The sequence below is a fragment of the Abramis brama genome (genome assembly GCF_963993115.1).
Source record: "Abramis brama genome assembly, chromosome: 8".
NCBI lineage: Eukaryota > Metazoa > Chordata > Actinopteri > Cypriniformes > Leuciscidae > Abramis > Abramis brama.
This window is the reverse complement of record NC_139970.1, coordinates 21,904,156-21,919,565: the sequence shown is the minus strand read 5'-3', so window position 1 is coordinate 21,919,565 and position 15,410 is coordinate 21,904,156. Positions and strand designations below refer to the sequence as shown.

General features: G+C 36.5%; 1 protein-coding gene and 1 long non-coding RNA gene across 2 annotated transcripts; one reads left to right on the top strand and one right to left on the bottom strand.

Moving 5' to 3' along the window:
* Positions 1 to 277: 277 nt before the first annotated feature.
* Positions 278 to 2,230, bottom strand: LOC311089049. The gene is made up of 3 exons (XR_014607617.1): positions 2,062 to 2,230; positions 1,741 to 1,852; positions 278 to 316 (listed from the first exon to the last, which is right to left on the bottom strand). It is a non-coding gene; the product is annotated as an uncharacterized lncRNA (long non-coding RNA).
* A 4,880-nt stretch (positions 2,231 to 7,110) lies between these two features.
* Positions 7,111 to 14,469, top strand: LOC311088405 (mediator of RNA polymerase II transcription subunit 15). The gene is made up of 10 exons (XM_084122477.1): positions 7,111 to 8,559; positions 9,020 to 9,138; positions 9,226 to 9,359; positions 12,359 to 12,493; positions 12,577 to 12,640; positions 12,724 to 12,790; positions 12,891 to 13,051; positions 13,656 to 13,822; positions 13,907 to 14,005; positions 14,149 to 14,469. Exons 1-10 carry the CDS (start codon positions 8,452 to 8,454, stop codon positions 14,283 to 14,285), a joined length of 1,191 nt encoding a protein of 396 aa, XP_083978603.1. The 5' UTR covers positions 7,111 to 8,451; the 3' UTR covers positions 14,286 to 14,469.
* Positions 14,470 to 15,410: the final 941 nt, after the last annotated feature.

Genomic DNA, 15,410 nt, shown 5'->3' with positions numbered 1-15,410 from the left:
TTGTTCAAGCAAGGGATAAATTGAGCCAGAACAGAAGTTTAATTGGGTAGTTTGCTTGTCATCCCATTCCATATGCATATGCATTTTTACTAATCCAGTACATATTTTCCAGCTCCATATTTGAGCAAGACTTGTAAAATCTGTGTTCAAATAAGTGTTTTTCAACATTTAAAACAAATCGGCTGTTCAAAAAAAAAAAAAAAAAGCATGTAGTTTATAATAAAAAAATGGTAATAAAAAGCAACAAACACAATAGTGCAGATAAACTATGGGTGCCATGTGATGATTGACTGCTGTCTTTTCTCCACAAAGATTCCTATTTAACAGAACAGAAAGAAATGGCAGAACCGGACAGCAACCAATTTTCTTTATTATTATTTTCATTTTCTGTTTATTTTATTAGTTCTATTTCATTTCTTCATTATTAGATGTTAACTACTCTATTATATATGCATACACATACACACACACTCACCAGCCACTTTATTAGAGGACATTTGAGTGTAGTGAACTGATGATCTGGGATGATTTGAGCTTTGTGACATTGTGCATTATCCTGCTGGAAGTATCCATCAGAAGATGCACTGTGGTCATAAAGGGATGGACATGGTCAGCAACAATACTCAGGTAGGCTGTGGCATTTAAACAATGCTCACTTGGTACTAAGGGACCCAAAGTGTGCTAAGAAAATACCCTTACACCATTACATGCATTCAGAGATGCTCTTCTGCAGACCTTGGTTGTAACGAGTGGTTATTTAAGTTGCTGTTGCCTTTCTTTCAGCTTGATCCAGTCTGGTCATTCTCCTCTGACCTCTGGCATTTTCACCCATAGAACGGCTCTATGCTGCTCACTGGATATACTGGATATTCTTACTTTTTCTGACCATTCTCTGTAAACCCTACAGACGGTTGTGTGTGAAAATCCCAGTAGATCAGTAGTTTCTGAATTACTCAGACCAGCCTGTCCGGCACCAACAACCACACCGCGTTCAAAGTTACTTAAATCAGCTTTCTTCTCCATTCTGATGCTCATTTTGAACTTCACCAGATCGTGACCATGTCTACATGCCTAAATTCATTGAGTTGCTATTTGCATTAAAGGGATACATCACCGATTAGCATTAAGCTTTGTATCAGTAGAAACCCGGTATATTTTCGAAAGACCGTGCTTCCCTCCCTCATGTCCCCCTGAGATGAGAGATTTCTGTATTGTGTGTCTGGAAAAAAACCTCTGATGACGCAAAAATCGCAATTTTGCGTTATCGGAGGCTTTTTTGGCCAGAGCTAGATCCGCATGTTTTCAACCCACCCATATGGGGATAGGGGGATCTCATGATAAAACGGCATCAGTTTCGAGTCAACTAGTAGCCTAGTTGTATCATTTCTTCCGATACTGCCCTCTGTAACCGGTAGGCGTGGCTTGGGAGTGGCCTCGTAGGGCAGCGAAGCAAGTGCATTCTGGGAGTTGCTGTCTTTCATCCACATGAGCCAAAAATACATTTTCTGGCTTTTCTCAGTCTAGAAGGCACAAACTTCTAAAATAATTTCACATCTCTACTACATAAATGACCCAATTTAAATATACATTCATCTCTCCAGCGGTAAAATATCCCTTTAACAAGCAGTTGAACAGGTGTACCTAATAAAGTGTCCAGTGAGAGAGAGTGTGTGTGTATATATATAATTAGAAAAGCAATAGTCAGTAATATATTTAATAATAAAAAACACAATTCATTACCAGATGAGTTTGCTACTTTCAACAGCTGACTGTGAGGTAGTAACATCTGAGGGCCCCCTATAGACACAGATGGGACACCGTACAACTGTCCATTCTCCCCTTTCACGATCACCTGAAAAAATGCATCCGTCTTTGAGGTGAGGAAAAACTGTCATAAATATATCGTTCAAAATGACTTAATGGGTGGAATACATAAGGTCAAGCTCATATTTTAACATTTTGGTATATCTGGTGACTGAGTCAAGTACATAATACACATATCTTCTAGTGTGAGTAATAGCCTGTAGTTTGTAATGATGGATCATAGTGCAATGTCCTTACCACCCGCTCATACTGAATAGGATGTCCGTTTTGATCAAGTATAACTAAGTTGTCCACTTGTTCCGGGACTGTAGAGGGCTTCTGATTGGCTGCTACAGTTTCTGGGGCTGGAATGACTGACGGAAGCACTTGTGCATCTGCATTTTCTTTAGATTTTGAGGTTTTGCCAGGTTGCTGATACATCACAATACAAAAATAATAAATCGTTTGATCACAAAACATTGACAGCTGATATTTTACAATTATTCTTTGCCGTTCAGATTTATTTATTTATTGCTACTATTTAATGATGCAAGCATTTTGGTAAAAGTGTAAAAAAACAAAAGTGTCTAAAAAGCCCCAGTCGTATTTCACCAAAAACCATAGAAATTATACTTTGGTATTAACATGCCTGTCCTGCCGGCACCCCAACACTGCACGTTTTCTTTGTCGCCCTAATCAAACACACCTGATTCAACTCATCAGCTCATTATCACATGGGTTAATGAGCTGATGAGTTGAATCAGGTGTGTTTGATTAGGGAGACAAAGAAAACGTGCAGTGTTGGGGTGCCGGCAGGACAGGTTTGGGAACCACAGACTGCTGTATATACATACATGTGTATATACATACATGTGTATATATACATACTGTAGCTTCAATGCGCTGTAGATGGCCATATCACTTTTTTTTGTAGCAGAAATAAACTGCTGCAGAAAAAGTTAGGTGCCATGAGTTATGTCTTTAAAAACATCACAAATGTATTGGAACAAAGAATGCATAGGCCTACCTGTTCAAAAATGTAGTCAAGTTGTTATCTAATATATAGGCTAGCCTACTCAGTAAAACCACAAAATAGCCAAAAAGATTACCGGTAAGTGCCAAAACTATGGCCTATGTCTACTTACACCACTGTAAGAAACCCAGCTGGACATTGGCTGAGACCCCAGGCCTGAAGTTGAGAACCATTAAACTGAACTAAATTGTCTCAGTTTGGTTAGGCTGGTTCTTGGCAAATGAAAAATGTTGCAACAAAATATGATAATACATTTAAGTTAAATAAACTTTTTTGCTGCAAGCAAGTGTTGTTCATTGAGCTACTATAGGCTGCTTTGTTACAGTTGTGCATGTGCATTTAAAAAAAAAAAATACACTTCACTTACCTTGTTATGAAAAGGAATCGCTGAAAATGACGGACTTTAGGACCCAGATTATGACTAAACAGAACGCAATCACATGACCGTCATGTTCAAAGAGAAGAAACGCTGCAAATCTATTGAAGAACGAAAGTGGACAGCTTTATGCAAATATGACAGAACTGAAATGCTTGAGCAGTTGTAATATTATTTCCTGACACGTTACAATCACGCGCTGGAAGCATAATGTCAAACGGAGTGTTACTGCGTATGAACAGTTTGATTTAGAGATGAAGTCACTAATAACTTTTGTTTTAACCCTTAATCGCTGTTTGGGGTCATTATGACCCCAATGGACTTTTCTTTCATTTTTTAAAAATGTTACCTTCATATCAGAGGCATGAAACTCTGGGACTTTTCCTAAATAACCTATCTAAACATGCACAAAAAAACTGGGCTTGATTTGGTTGTTCTAAAGGTGTGTAAAAAAAAATTTACCGTTTAAGCTGTTTGGGGTCAAAATGACCCCACATTGAAAATGAATGGGAAAATGAAAAAAATTACTTTTTTTTATTTTGTTTGTCAAAAAAATAAAATTAAATCCATTATAAATCTGAAAATTTATACATATAAACCAAGGTCTGGTCCTAGAGCATAAATAAAAAGTAGAACGAACTTTCTATCTCATACACACACACACACAGACACACACAAACACATAAACAAACACACAAATGTATGTGTTTGCAACAGAGAGCATTTTTACAGAAATTGGTAAATAAAATAAACAAAACTGGCATAAATCTAAGAAAATGTACATTTAAATCAAGGTCTGGTCCTAGAGCATAAACCCAAAGTGGAACAAACTTTCTATCTCATACACACACACACACAAACACACACAAACACACACAAACACACACATGTATGTCACTGCAACAGAGAGCATTTTTATAGAAATTGGCAAATAAAATAAATAAAACTGGCATAAATCTAAAAAAAAATTACATTTAAATCAAGGTCTGGTCCTAGAGCATAAACCCAAAGTGGAACAAACTTTCTATCTCATACACACACACACACAAACACACACAAACACACACGTGTATGTCCCTGCAACAGAGAGCATTTTTATAGAAATTGGCAAATAAAATAAACAAAACTGGCATAAATCTAAAAAAAATTACATTTAAATCAAGGTCTGGTCCTAGAGCATAAACCCAAAGTGGAACGAACTTTCTATCTCATACACACACACACACACAAACACACATCTATGTCACTGCAACAGAGAGCATTTTTATAGAAATTGGCAAATAAAATCAACTAAACTGGCATAAATCTGAAAAATGTCACATATGCAACATGGAACAAGCTTGTTCACACACACACACACACATACACACACACACACACACACACACACACACACACACACACACACACACACACCACAGTCATGTCATAGTGGTGACTTGTAATGGTTCTGCAAATGTATGTATAATAATTTGCAAAAGCAGATAATTCAAAATATATCAGAAAACAACAACAAATTCTCTGACAAAAATACAGATTTTTTATGTATTTCAAAATGTTTAAAGAAATATTCACAAAATATATATATCAAAGTTGTGAGGAGAAGTTGAAGCATCACAAACAATAAAGTGAAAATGAATGAGTCTCTATGGCCCTCTATTGGATATATGTGGTCATTGCACTTTCTTTCTTTAATTATAATTTCTAAAGTTTTTCCACAAACCAGCAGATGTCAGTATTCTATCTCTAACACATAGAGCAATGTCCAAAAACTATTTAGATTTAATTAAGATCATCATTTAAGTGATTTTTTCTTTAAAAAATCATTTTTCATGAGCCAATTTATGGCCTAGTTATGTAATTGTGCAGTAAATAGGTAAAAAACTTCAAAATTTCCACAAAAACACAGCATAAATGTATAGTTGAGAAGTAAATAAAAAAAATGATATATAGTTTTCCATATAAAAAATGTATATTTCCTTATGCAATTGCTCTTTAAAAGTTTGGGGTCAAAATGACCCCAAACAGCCTAAATGTTGTCCTTTTTTAACAGCGATTAAGGGTTAAACAATTCACAATTCAAATATAATGGTTCCTATGCCACCAAATGGCATTCTTCAAACTGGCATCCCCTTTAGTCATAGAAGCATTCATTCAACTGATTTGTTCAAAACGGCAGATTCATTCTGGAACTAAGCAACTAGGTCACTGAATCACAAATATGCATGCATAACTCTTTCTGTGGCTTGTTTGGAACTATTGTCATTGGAGAAAGAGCAAAAACAGAGAATATTTGGAATATTATGTCTAAAATGTCACATCACAATATTCACTCTTTGTTTACTGAACTGTTTTATAAAAATCATTATCACATTTGCAATCGCGCCAATATTCTGAAAAGATTTTTTAATATCATATGTTATAGGCTAATTATAAAAATAACTTTTCCACCAATTTTTCCACCACATTTTGAATGTTGGGTGCATATTAATTCTGCTGCCATTTTGCCCCCAACCCCCTGATAACATCTAACCCTGCTTTAAGAGAAACATAAAACACGACAAAACATTAACAGTTTTCTATGTTGTTGTTTGTCATGGGAAAGAACGACATATTTGGCTTTAAAGCATGATTTGAAAGAAATGTGGCAAATGTTATACAAAACGTATGCCATCATTGATTATCATTTGAATATTGACAACATTACGCTACATTTGAAAACATAATTGTGTATAAAGAGGCAAGCTGTTTTGACCAATATTCTCTCTAGATTTAAAGATAGTCAAATTAACTATAACTAACAGGTTAAACAAGCCATAGCTTACTTTTAGACGTGGTGAATGAAGTTCGACTGGTTCGAGGTTGTGATGGTCGTCAGATATCCCTTGCCTGTTATTATGCGTACAGCATATCTTCTTGTATGAATATGGTCAATTTCTAGTGTTTATATCTAAAAAGAAACGATGCTGGGAGATGTTTTTGTATTTAGCGCGCGCTCACCGCGATGTATGTATGGGCTTGTGCAGCGTCACGCAATCGCGCAGAATCTGATGACTGGCGTCAATGGTTCCGTTGCTTTCATTTTGTTCATCAATTGATGTTGCGATGATTTATATAAAAATGTATATCAAGTCATTCTCGAGTCATACAGTTCAAGTCAAGTCAAGTCTCGAGTCATTGGATCTCAAGTCAAAGTCAAGTCGAGTCATTTTCTTAATTTAGTCAAGCAAGTCTCAAGTCCTTAAATTTGCGACTCGAGTCTGACTCGAGTCAAGTCATGTGACTCGAGTCCCCCATCTCTGTTTAAATGTTATTTTTAATGTAATGACCAAAACATTATTTGTTCGTCTTTCAAAGATTTCCCCCCATTTAAAAAACTACAAGTTTCAAGATGTAGGAAAACATCTTTTTTTATTTAAATTACCATTGTAACCAGTAGGTGGCTGCCATTTCCATTCCCAAATATTACATTTTTAATCGTTTTGCTTTTGAATTATTAATAAAATTGCTGCCCTCAAATGTTAATCCGGAGCCTTGCAAACTTGAAATAAAATAAACCTTTTTATGTTTATAACTACTACAATATTACATACATTTTTATAAGGAGCTGTTTTTGACACCTCAGAAAATGGGTCAATTATAGCTCCATCATTGTTCAAAGTAAAAAAAAGATATTTTAATAAATAAATACAATTTAAAAATCAAGGAAATTTCTCTGGTATTTCTTTCTTTTTGCTGTATCGAAAACGTACCGAACCGTGAATTGTGAACCGTTACACCCCTAATAAATTTTATATATATATATATATATATATATATATATATATATATATATATATATATATATATCCTGTTTTTAGTTATGTATGATAAAGATAAGCTCAACTAGATGCCTGTTTTACTTTTCCAAATACATTCAGTCAGATCTCTCCCTCAAGGGTGGCCCTCCCATCTGCAAGCATTCGGTGGATAACGTTTTGCTTCATGTTGCTTTTATTCACCTTTTCCCATCTGTGTGGCCCTAGTTTATTCTAAAGCCAGAAATCTTTATTCTGTTGCAGAGCTGTGAAATACAGCAGAGCAGTCAGTTTAAGTTTGAGTAGCGTTAGTTTTTAATCTCATTTGCATTATGCATGTTTGTGCAGCTAACAGCTAATAGACTGCATGCTTGCCGTTTAAACCCACAAGCCCTTTCTGCATGCACCTGACAAGAAATGCATTCCTTTTTAGGTTAGCCTGCACAAAGCTGTATAAATTACAGTTTGCCATGATTGTTAACACTCTGATATTTTCCTTTGAGCCTTTAAATGATTTCCTTAATGTGTTTCAAGGGAGGTATTGATGGTTGCATTGTATCCGCCCATTTTTTGATCCGAGCTCCCCTCTAAAAGCCATTAGCAGATGGCAAGCTCAACCACAGCTTTAATTTAGAGTCGAAAGGCTTGCTGGAGATGCAAGTACCCATTGCATCTTGCCTTGCCTTGCATGATTCTGGTACATGAAAAGAGAGCATGAAATCCATTGGCCTGTGGCTTGCCTTGTCTTAACAATAAGTGTTGTTAAAGGAATATTCTGGGTTCAATGCAATTTAAGAACAAACGGCATCATTTTGATTACCACACTCATTACCGTGAGCCGTTTACAGCGTAAATGGGATTTTTTGGAGTATTTAAAAGCAGAAATGTGATGACAGTAATTTTGCAAAAGCTCTTCTTTAAAAACTTAAATATCTTCTTGCCATTTTTACAGCCGTTTTAGTGGTTAATTCATTTATATTATCTATGTTAAATATAAAAAAATATTAATTATATAACTTACGCAGAACAGTTAGTAAACGACTTATCGTCCCCATTCACTTCTGTTGTAACCACCTTATTGTATTTTTTGCTTTTTTAAAGTAAAAGCAAGAGGGACAAGTCCTTTTTTAATTTTTTATTAATAGTAATCAACATTTTCACAACTTAGTGTAGTCATTTGAGCTTTACTTGTATTAAACCCGGAATTTTCTTTTATATGCTCTTGGAATGACAGGAAGCTCACTATACTGCCGTGCTGGCGCATCTTTTTTGGACAGCCTTGTTTTGCATAATTGAATGTGACTCTATGTGCATCTGTGCTTGCAGACCTGCTGAATCTATTTCCGTTTGCATTCTTGCATGTGCTTCCTCATGTCCGCTGATGCACTGCATTTATTGTTTTGCTTGTGACATGTCTGTTGTCCCCTCTGTCCTCCTCAAAGATGATGCCCCGTCCTGGGATGCAAATGCCACCCCGGTTGCCCCGCGCCACCCCGAACTCTGCCATTCCTCAAAACCCCGCTGCCATTGGAGGACAGCAAATGCCACAGGTATTTACCGCAGGGCTGAGTGCAGGGTCTCAGCGCTGCAACCCAGTGGGTGCGTACGTCAGTGGCTTTACACTAGAGCGAAGGCTGTCCATAATCCACACTCATCTGCCTCCCTTTACCCCCCAATCCCACCCCCAACCAGTTTCACAATCAGAAACATTTAGTCAGAAATTACCCAGAAGCACTTAGGCAAGTGAAATTAAAAAGTGTGTGGCACAGGTAAGTGGACTGGATTTTGTTATAAAGTGACATTAGTGAGGAGGCTAATAAGAAGCAATCATCTACTGGTGCTACAGCGCCATCTACTGGTGCTCTACAGTCAAAGCGAACTGATCTTGACTGTACAGTATGTCTGTGATCTCTAGGTAACTGGCTACACCAGTGCTGTGCCCGCTCTCCTCCACTCGCCTATTTACTTTGAACCCACTTTCATTTTCCCTCTCTCCTAACTTTTTCAAAGGGTCAGCAAATGATGTCATCACCCTCCCCAGTTCAGGTGCAGACGCCCCAGTCGATGCCACCTCCCCCACAGCCTCAGCCATCCCCCCAGCCTCCTTCCTCTCAGCCCAACTCTGTCAGGTATAGTAAAATAGTTTTGTTTTTCTCCAATATGTATTTGCTAGTATTAACTGCAGAAGGTTAATTCAACCTTTTTTTTGCCTATAGCTCTGGTCCGACCCCATCTCCTGGAGGTTTCCAACCCAGTCCCTCTCCCCAGCCATCCCAGAGTCCTGCCTCTGCACGCACCCCCCAGAGTTACCCCCTCCAGGTACCTTCACCTGGACCCCTGAATACACCAGGTACAGAGAATCTTTCTTGTTTTTATATATATATATATATATTAGGGCTGTCAACGTTAACGCATGCGATTAATTTTTGTCCAGTTTAACGTGTTAAAATATTTATATACATTTATAATTTACGCAGTGCAGACTGTTTGATGACTGTATTCCAGGCATGAAAACTCCTCACCTTTCGGCGAAATTCGCCGTTTTAAAACCTAAAAGGGTCACCTACGTGATTTGTGCAGATCCGATGAGAAAATATTTATTGGGGGGGGGGGGGGGTGTCGAGGCCAGCATTTATCCCCTATAAAGTTACCATAAACTTCGCAGCTTTAAAAAACAATCATCATTCCTAATGCCGAAACATGACAGCCAATACGAGTCAGAGTAACGTTAGGGCAGAAATGTTTTCAAAGTCTTTTACACCGCGAGTCTGACAACTGGACACACTGCCGAACAAAGTACCGCACGTCGGAAAGAAAGCCTGAGGTAAGTTAGCTTACAATGTTAACTGTCCTGTCAGATACAGACAGCGATGTTGCCAATGTCATTATTTTTAATTTTGACATAGAAGTGGGCGAGATAATCGCGAGCGGGCGCGGGCGCCGTGAGCGCTGAGCGAGCAGGAACAGTGCAGTGTTATTCATTGCGCGGCTCGCGAGCCTCATGTGGCTCGCCAAGCTTTAATTTGTGGCTCGCATGGCGATAAATAATACGGTGATATGATGCATTCACTAGAGATATTTCATAAAAACATTAATAACAAGTAGGGCTTTAACATAACCCGTTAAAAACTCAAAGTGTCAGCTCTATTACAAATAATTTCGATCGGATTGAAAGGGGTGGTTTATCGAGAGAACGTGAAAAAACTCGATCGATTGAAAACCGAAAATGAAAGGACGACGTATGACGCGCTGAACGAGCTGTTCTCCTGATGAATAAAGTGTCATATAAATGAGTATCCTTTCATTCTATAATTCTCCTTTCACTCAGCATCTGTGAAGTGAAGCAGGACAACGGCCCACCAGTCCTTGTTTCAGATTATCATACAGACGACTGGTTTGGGGCATTTTTAATGCGTGATAAATAGTAGTAGTAAATAGTTTTTTTTCTCTGACACCCGATGAAACACGTAGATCAGCGGCCCATTGGTTCTTTTCTTGATTGACACTGGGCTAGCCCAATCAAATCTTTAATGTGAAGTATAGAAATATACTCTTTCAAGTATAGAAATTAGTACAAAACTAATTATGAAAGTTTCCTTTATTTTTCAGTGCATTTGTTTTACAATATATGGCTATTACTATCATGGGATTAATATTATAACTATTATTGTAGTAGTAATGTAGACAGACACTGTAACTAAAAGAGTTTTGAATTTTTCTTTGTTTAATTTGCACCAGATTGATGAATTTAACATAAAAAAGCACAAAATTTTCTTACGGGAGCATGCCCCCGAACCCCCCTAGAGTGGCAGAGGTCCATAAATGAGAATTTCGTACTTATTTCAGCTGTGCGTGTTAACTCTCACGCTATCCTACTCACTCATTACATTTTTTTATTTTTGTATTTTTTGTATTTTTTTTGGGGGTATATATATGCCGCATCCTTCTCACCTTTTTTACCCCTGACCTGTTTTCATGCCTGGTATTCAATTTCTGTATATGCCCTAACAGGTAAATATGACATTTATTATGGGTATATGTGAGGATTGTTTGAAGTTCACTAAAATTAAAAGTTGTCACAAAAATTGATAGCTTTCGATTACACTAATTTTGGATGGCTATAATTAGTTTAAAATGGGGGGGGGGGGGGGGGTATTTTTTTTTTTATCCAGACATCAATAGCTGTATTGGTATCAGTGATACTGACCTTCATTCATAAAAAGATGCCATTAAACAAGTATTTAAAATATACTGTCTTCATGTTGTCTCTACATTACATTAATTTGGTTTTACATTTTACGTTAATTTAGATTAACTGTGAAATTATTAAATGATAAAATATATATAAAATAAAATAAAGTGTTGTTAATTGCGATTAATCAGAAAAAAATGTGCGATTAATCAAGTTAAAAAAAGATTATGGATTGACAGCACTAACATATATACTGTATAGTGCTTAACAAATTTATTAGACTACCACCCAATGTAAGGTTTGTGCTACAGCTTCCCTCAACAGTATTGGTGATTACCAAAATATTTTTTTATGTTTCTGTAATGGTTAATCCAGTATGTGTAAGCTCTTTAGTCACAGTTGGCCAAGTCAAAGTCCAGCCTTGAATCCTATTGAACAAATTTGGGATTTAGTGGCTTCAAAGATAGATCGCACAAAAGTTTCATCAATAGCAAAGCAAGTCTTTGGGAACAACAAGAAACTATTTGGAAGTCAATAAGAACAGAGACTGTGGAAAGGTACTACATAAAAACAATGGCAGCAAGAATGCAAGCTATTATCAAGGCCAAAGGACGCCATACAAAATAAAGACTATTTTGAATTAAATTACAATAACATTTTTAGTTTTAACAGTTTTAAAAGTTTTTAACAGATTCCTAAAATATTTGTTTTCTCTTTATTATGACAGTTGGTCTAATAAATTTGTTAAGCATTGTATATAATTTTTTACATGGATCATACAAATTAATATATTGTTTTCTTTTTTACATTTATTGGTATCAGGCAATTTTATATATTGGATATTTAATTGTATTAATTATTTACTTTTCAAACTTTTTTTGAATAAATCAATAACATTGTTAAATGTAGAGATAAATTTTAAGACTATGCATTTTTAGTACTGTACATTATAATCTTGTGATGCCTAAATTTAATTATAACAATCAATCAAATGATTGATTAACTTTATTTTTTGTTTTATTTATAATTTAATTAGACATTTTCAGCCAGTTATTGGTTATCAGCCCGAACATGAAAATAATTATTTGCGTCTCCGTGGCAGCCAGAATTGAATTTTGATGCACCCCTAATTAAACTTTTTTTTTTTTTTATTACAGGGAATCCAGGCTCTGTGATGAGTCCAGCTGGGGCCTCACAGTCTGAGGACCAGCTTTACATGGATAAACTGAAGCAGCTGTCAAAGTATATTGAGCCGCTGCGCAGGATGATTAACAAAATAGACAAAAATGAGGGTACTGGAGACTTTTTCTCTTTTGGTGCTGATTTATCTTTTTCCCCTTGATTTTAGTGCTCATGCTTTGTTTGGTCTTTACAGACAGGAAGAAGGATTTGAGCAAAATGAAAAGTTTGCTTAACATTTTAACTGACCCCAACACAAGGTAGGAAAGCAGGCACGCTGAACACTCTCTTGTGTTGATTTTTGACTTGTGATTAAGGTTGCATTATTGCTGTCTTCCACTAGGTGTCCACTTAAAACACTACAGAAGTGTGAAATAGCATTGGAGAAACTAAAGAATGACATGGCAGTGGTGAGTAACCTTTTTTTTCAAGATAGGAAGTCAGTTAAGTTGCTGTTCATTTAAAAGCAGCAACAGATTTCTACAGTGATGTCTTGACTTTTGTTTCCAGCCGACTCCTCCCCCTCCACCAGTGCCCTGTACCAAAAAGCAGTACCTTTGCCAGCCGCTGCTGGATGCTGTTTTGGCCAATATCCGCTCCCCGGTTTTCAACCATTCACTTTACCGCACGTTTGCTCCTGCTATGACAGCAATTCATGGACCCCCAATCACGTAAGATCAACAGCTTAGATGCTGGTTACCAGGGCTGAATTTATTTGATCAAATATACAGTAAACTGTAATATTGTTAAATATTGTTACAATTTAAAATAACTGTTTTCTATTTGAATATATTTTAAAATGTAATTTATCCTTGTGATGACATGGCTGAATTTTCAGCAGCCATTGTTCCAGTCTTCAGTGTCACATGATCCTTCAGAATTAATTTTAATATGCTGATTTGATGCTCAAGATATATTTTATGATTTAGTATTATTTATTTAAAAAAAACAAACATACTGACCCCAAACTTTTGAACGGTAATGTATATTATACATTTTATAAATTATATAAACTATACATTTATAACAGAGTATATCACCATGTAGTTTATTTATGTTTTAAAAAAATATTTTTTAATAATCTCATTAAGATTTAATTATTTTAAAATTGATTGCTGCAAACCAAAAGATAATCGTAACAAATGAAGTATTGCATTAGTGCAAAACAGCTTAACAATATTTATAGTTTTGCATTAAATAAACAATTGAATGGTATATACCACCCAGCTTTAACTCGTAAATTTACATATTACAAAATATATTCCTTCATTACAGGGGTCCCTCAATTCCTTCCCGTAAACGGAAGCTTGAAGATGACGAGCGCCAGACCATCCCGAACATACTTCAAGGGGAGGTGGCCCGGCTTAATTCCAAATTCCTGGTCAATCTGGACCCGTCCTTTTGCAGCAACAATGGAACAGTGCATCTCATATGTAAACTAGGTCAGTTCACCACTTATGCCCACTATATGCGTCATGTACACTTGTACAAATTAAACATTCACTCCCGGCACTGTCTCTGTCTAGATGATAAAAATCTTCCCAGTGTTCCCCCTCTTCAATTGAGCATTCCAGCTGACTATCCCGATCAGAGCCCCCACTGGGAAGATGACGGTCAGCAGTATGGTGAGTCTTCGTGTATTAACTGTCAGCATGCTATGTTAGGCTGCCTAAGATGCAAACCCTCTTAAGCATCCAGTTTAAATGAAAATACATAGGCCGTGAAACGTATGAACTGAACGCGTCCTTACCTTCCTCTCTGTTTTCAGAGGCCAACCCCTTCTTGCAGACTGTGCATAAGAACATGACCTCTAAACTCCTTCAGCTTCCTGACAAGCACTCGGTGACGGCACTGCTGAACACCTGGGCTCAAAGCGTGAGACAGGCTTGCCTTTCAGCTGCTTAGATGTTTTCCCATCAGCACTAGCAGCCCAGTATAATCCTTGCACCTCTATGGAATGATGGCAATATATTAATACTTTCTTTGTCTTTTTTTATCTACATGAATAATCATCGGTTTTCTTTATTCCAATACACTAAAGCCTTAACTGTTTGTGCATTGCTTGATCAATAAAGTCATTTAAACTGCTGTTTCAATCGTAAATGTGTGGCACAGAACTCAAAAACATGTAGTTATATAAGCACATGACTGGTCCTTCAGCGCATAGTCCTCTGTAGACGACGTCTCTGCACAGCCAGAGTTCTCCTCTGTCTGTCTGCTATGTTGTTGTTGAGGGTCTGTTTGAGAGCAGGGAGGATCACTTTCTCTGCTTTACTAGCCTGAGACATGGGTCTGTAACAGTAACAGAGCAAAGGTTGATATCTCCAAAACAGGCAGGTTAGAAACAAAATAAATTTACAAGCATGGACTTACAGTCCTCTAGGCAGGGTTTGGAAAGAAATCTGAGGAAATGTCTCTGAATCTTTAGCTCTGCCAAAAAAAAAAAAAAAAAGATGTGTGTGTGTATATACATGCATTATAGATAGATAGATAGATAGATAGATAGGTCCCACTTTATATGAAGCATCTTTAACATTTAAATTAATCATTTGATACAATGCACTTTTACATTGTACTTAAAAATATAGACATGTACTTGCATCTGTAATTAATTTCGGTTACACATTTTAAGGTGTCATTGTTACAGTGTAATTATACTGAGTAATAATAATTAACATGTACTTACTATAGGGTTAGGGTAGGATTAGGATTTGGTTGAGGGTTAATTGCATGTAATTAATGCAGAATTTACTCTTATTACTATGGTAAGTACATGTAACCTATGTAACAAGGACACTGTAAAATAAAGTGTTACCTTAATTTCTATAATGTTGACCCTTCCCTTACAATTTAACCCACCCTTAAACCTAACCATATCACTAAACCTGTCCCTAATATCCTATCTCAATAGCAGCAAAAGTTTTGCAATCAAATAACATGAACACAATAAGAAAATTGTACCTATCATTTTTTATGACCGTTAAAGAAACTTAATATAAAGAGGGACCTATATTTTTTATATTTTCAAGA

Excerpts from the sequence above, each read along its gene's own strand:
- LOC311088405 (XM_084122477.1), top strand. The coding sequence starts at position 8,452 with ATGATGCCCCGTCCTGGGATGCAAATGCCACCCCGGTTGCCCCGCGCC. Across the intron at positions 9,139-9,225 it reads TCTCAGCCCAACTCTGTCAG|CTCTGGTCCGACCCCATCTC; the intron begins GTATAGTAAAAT and ends TTTTGCCTATAG. Across the intron at positions 9,360-12,358 it reads TGGACCCCTGAATACACCAG|GGAATCCAGGCTCTGTGATG; the intron begins GTACAGAGAATC and ends TTTTTATTACAG.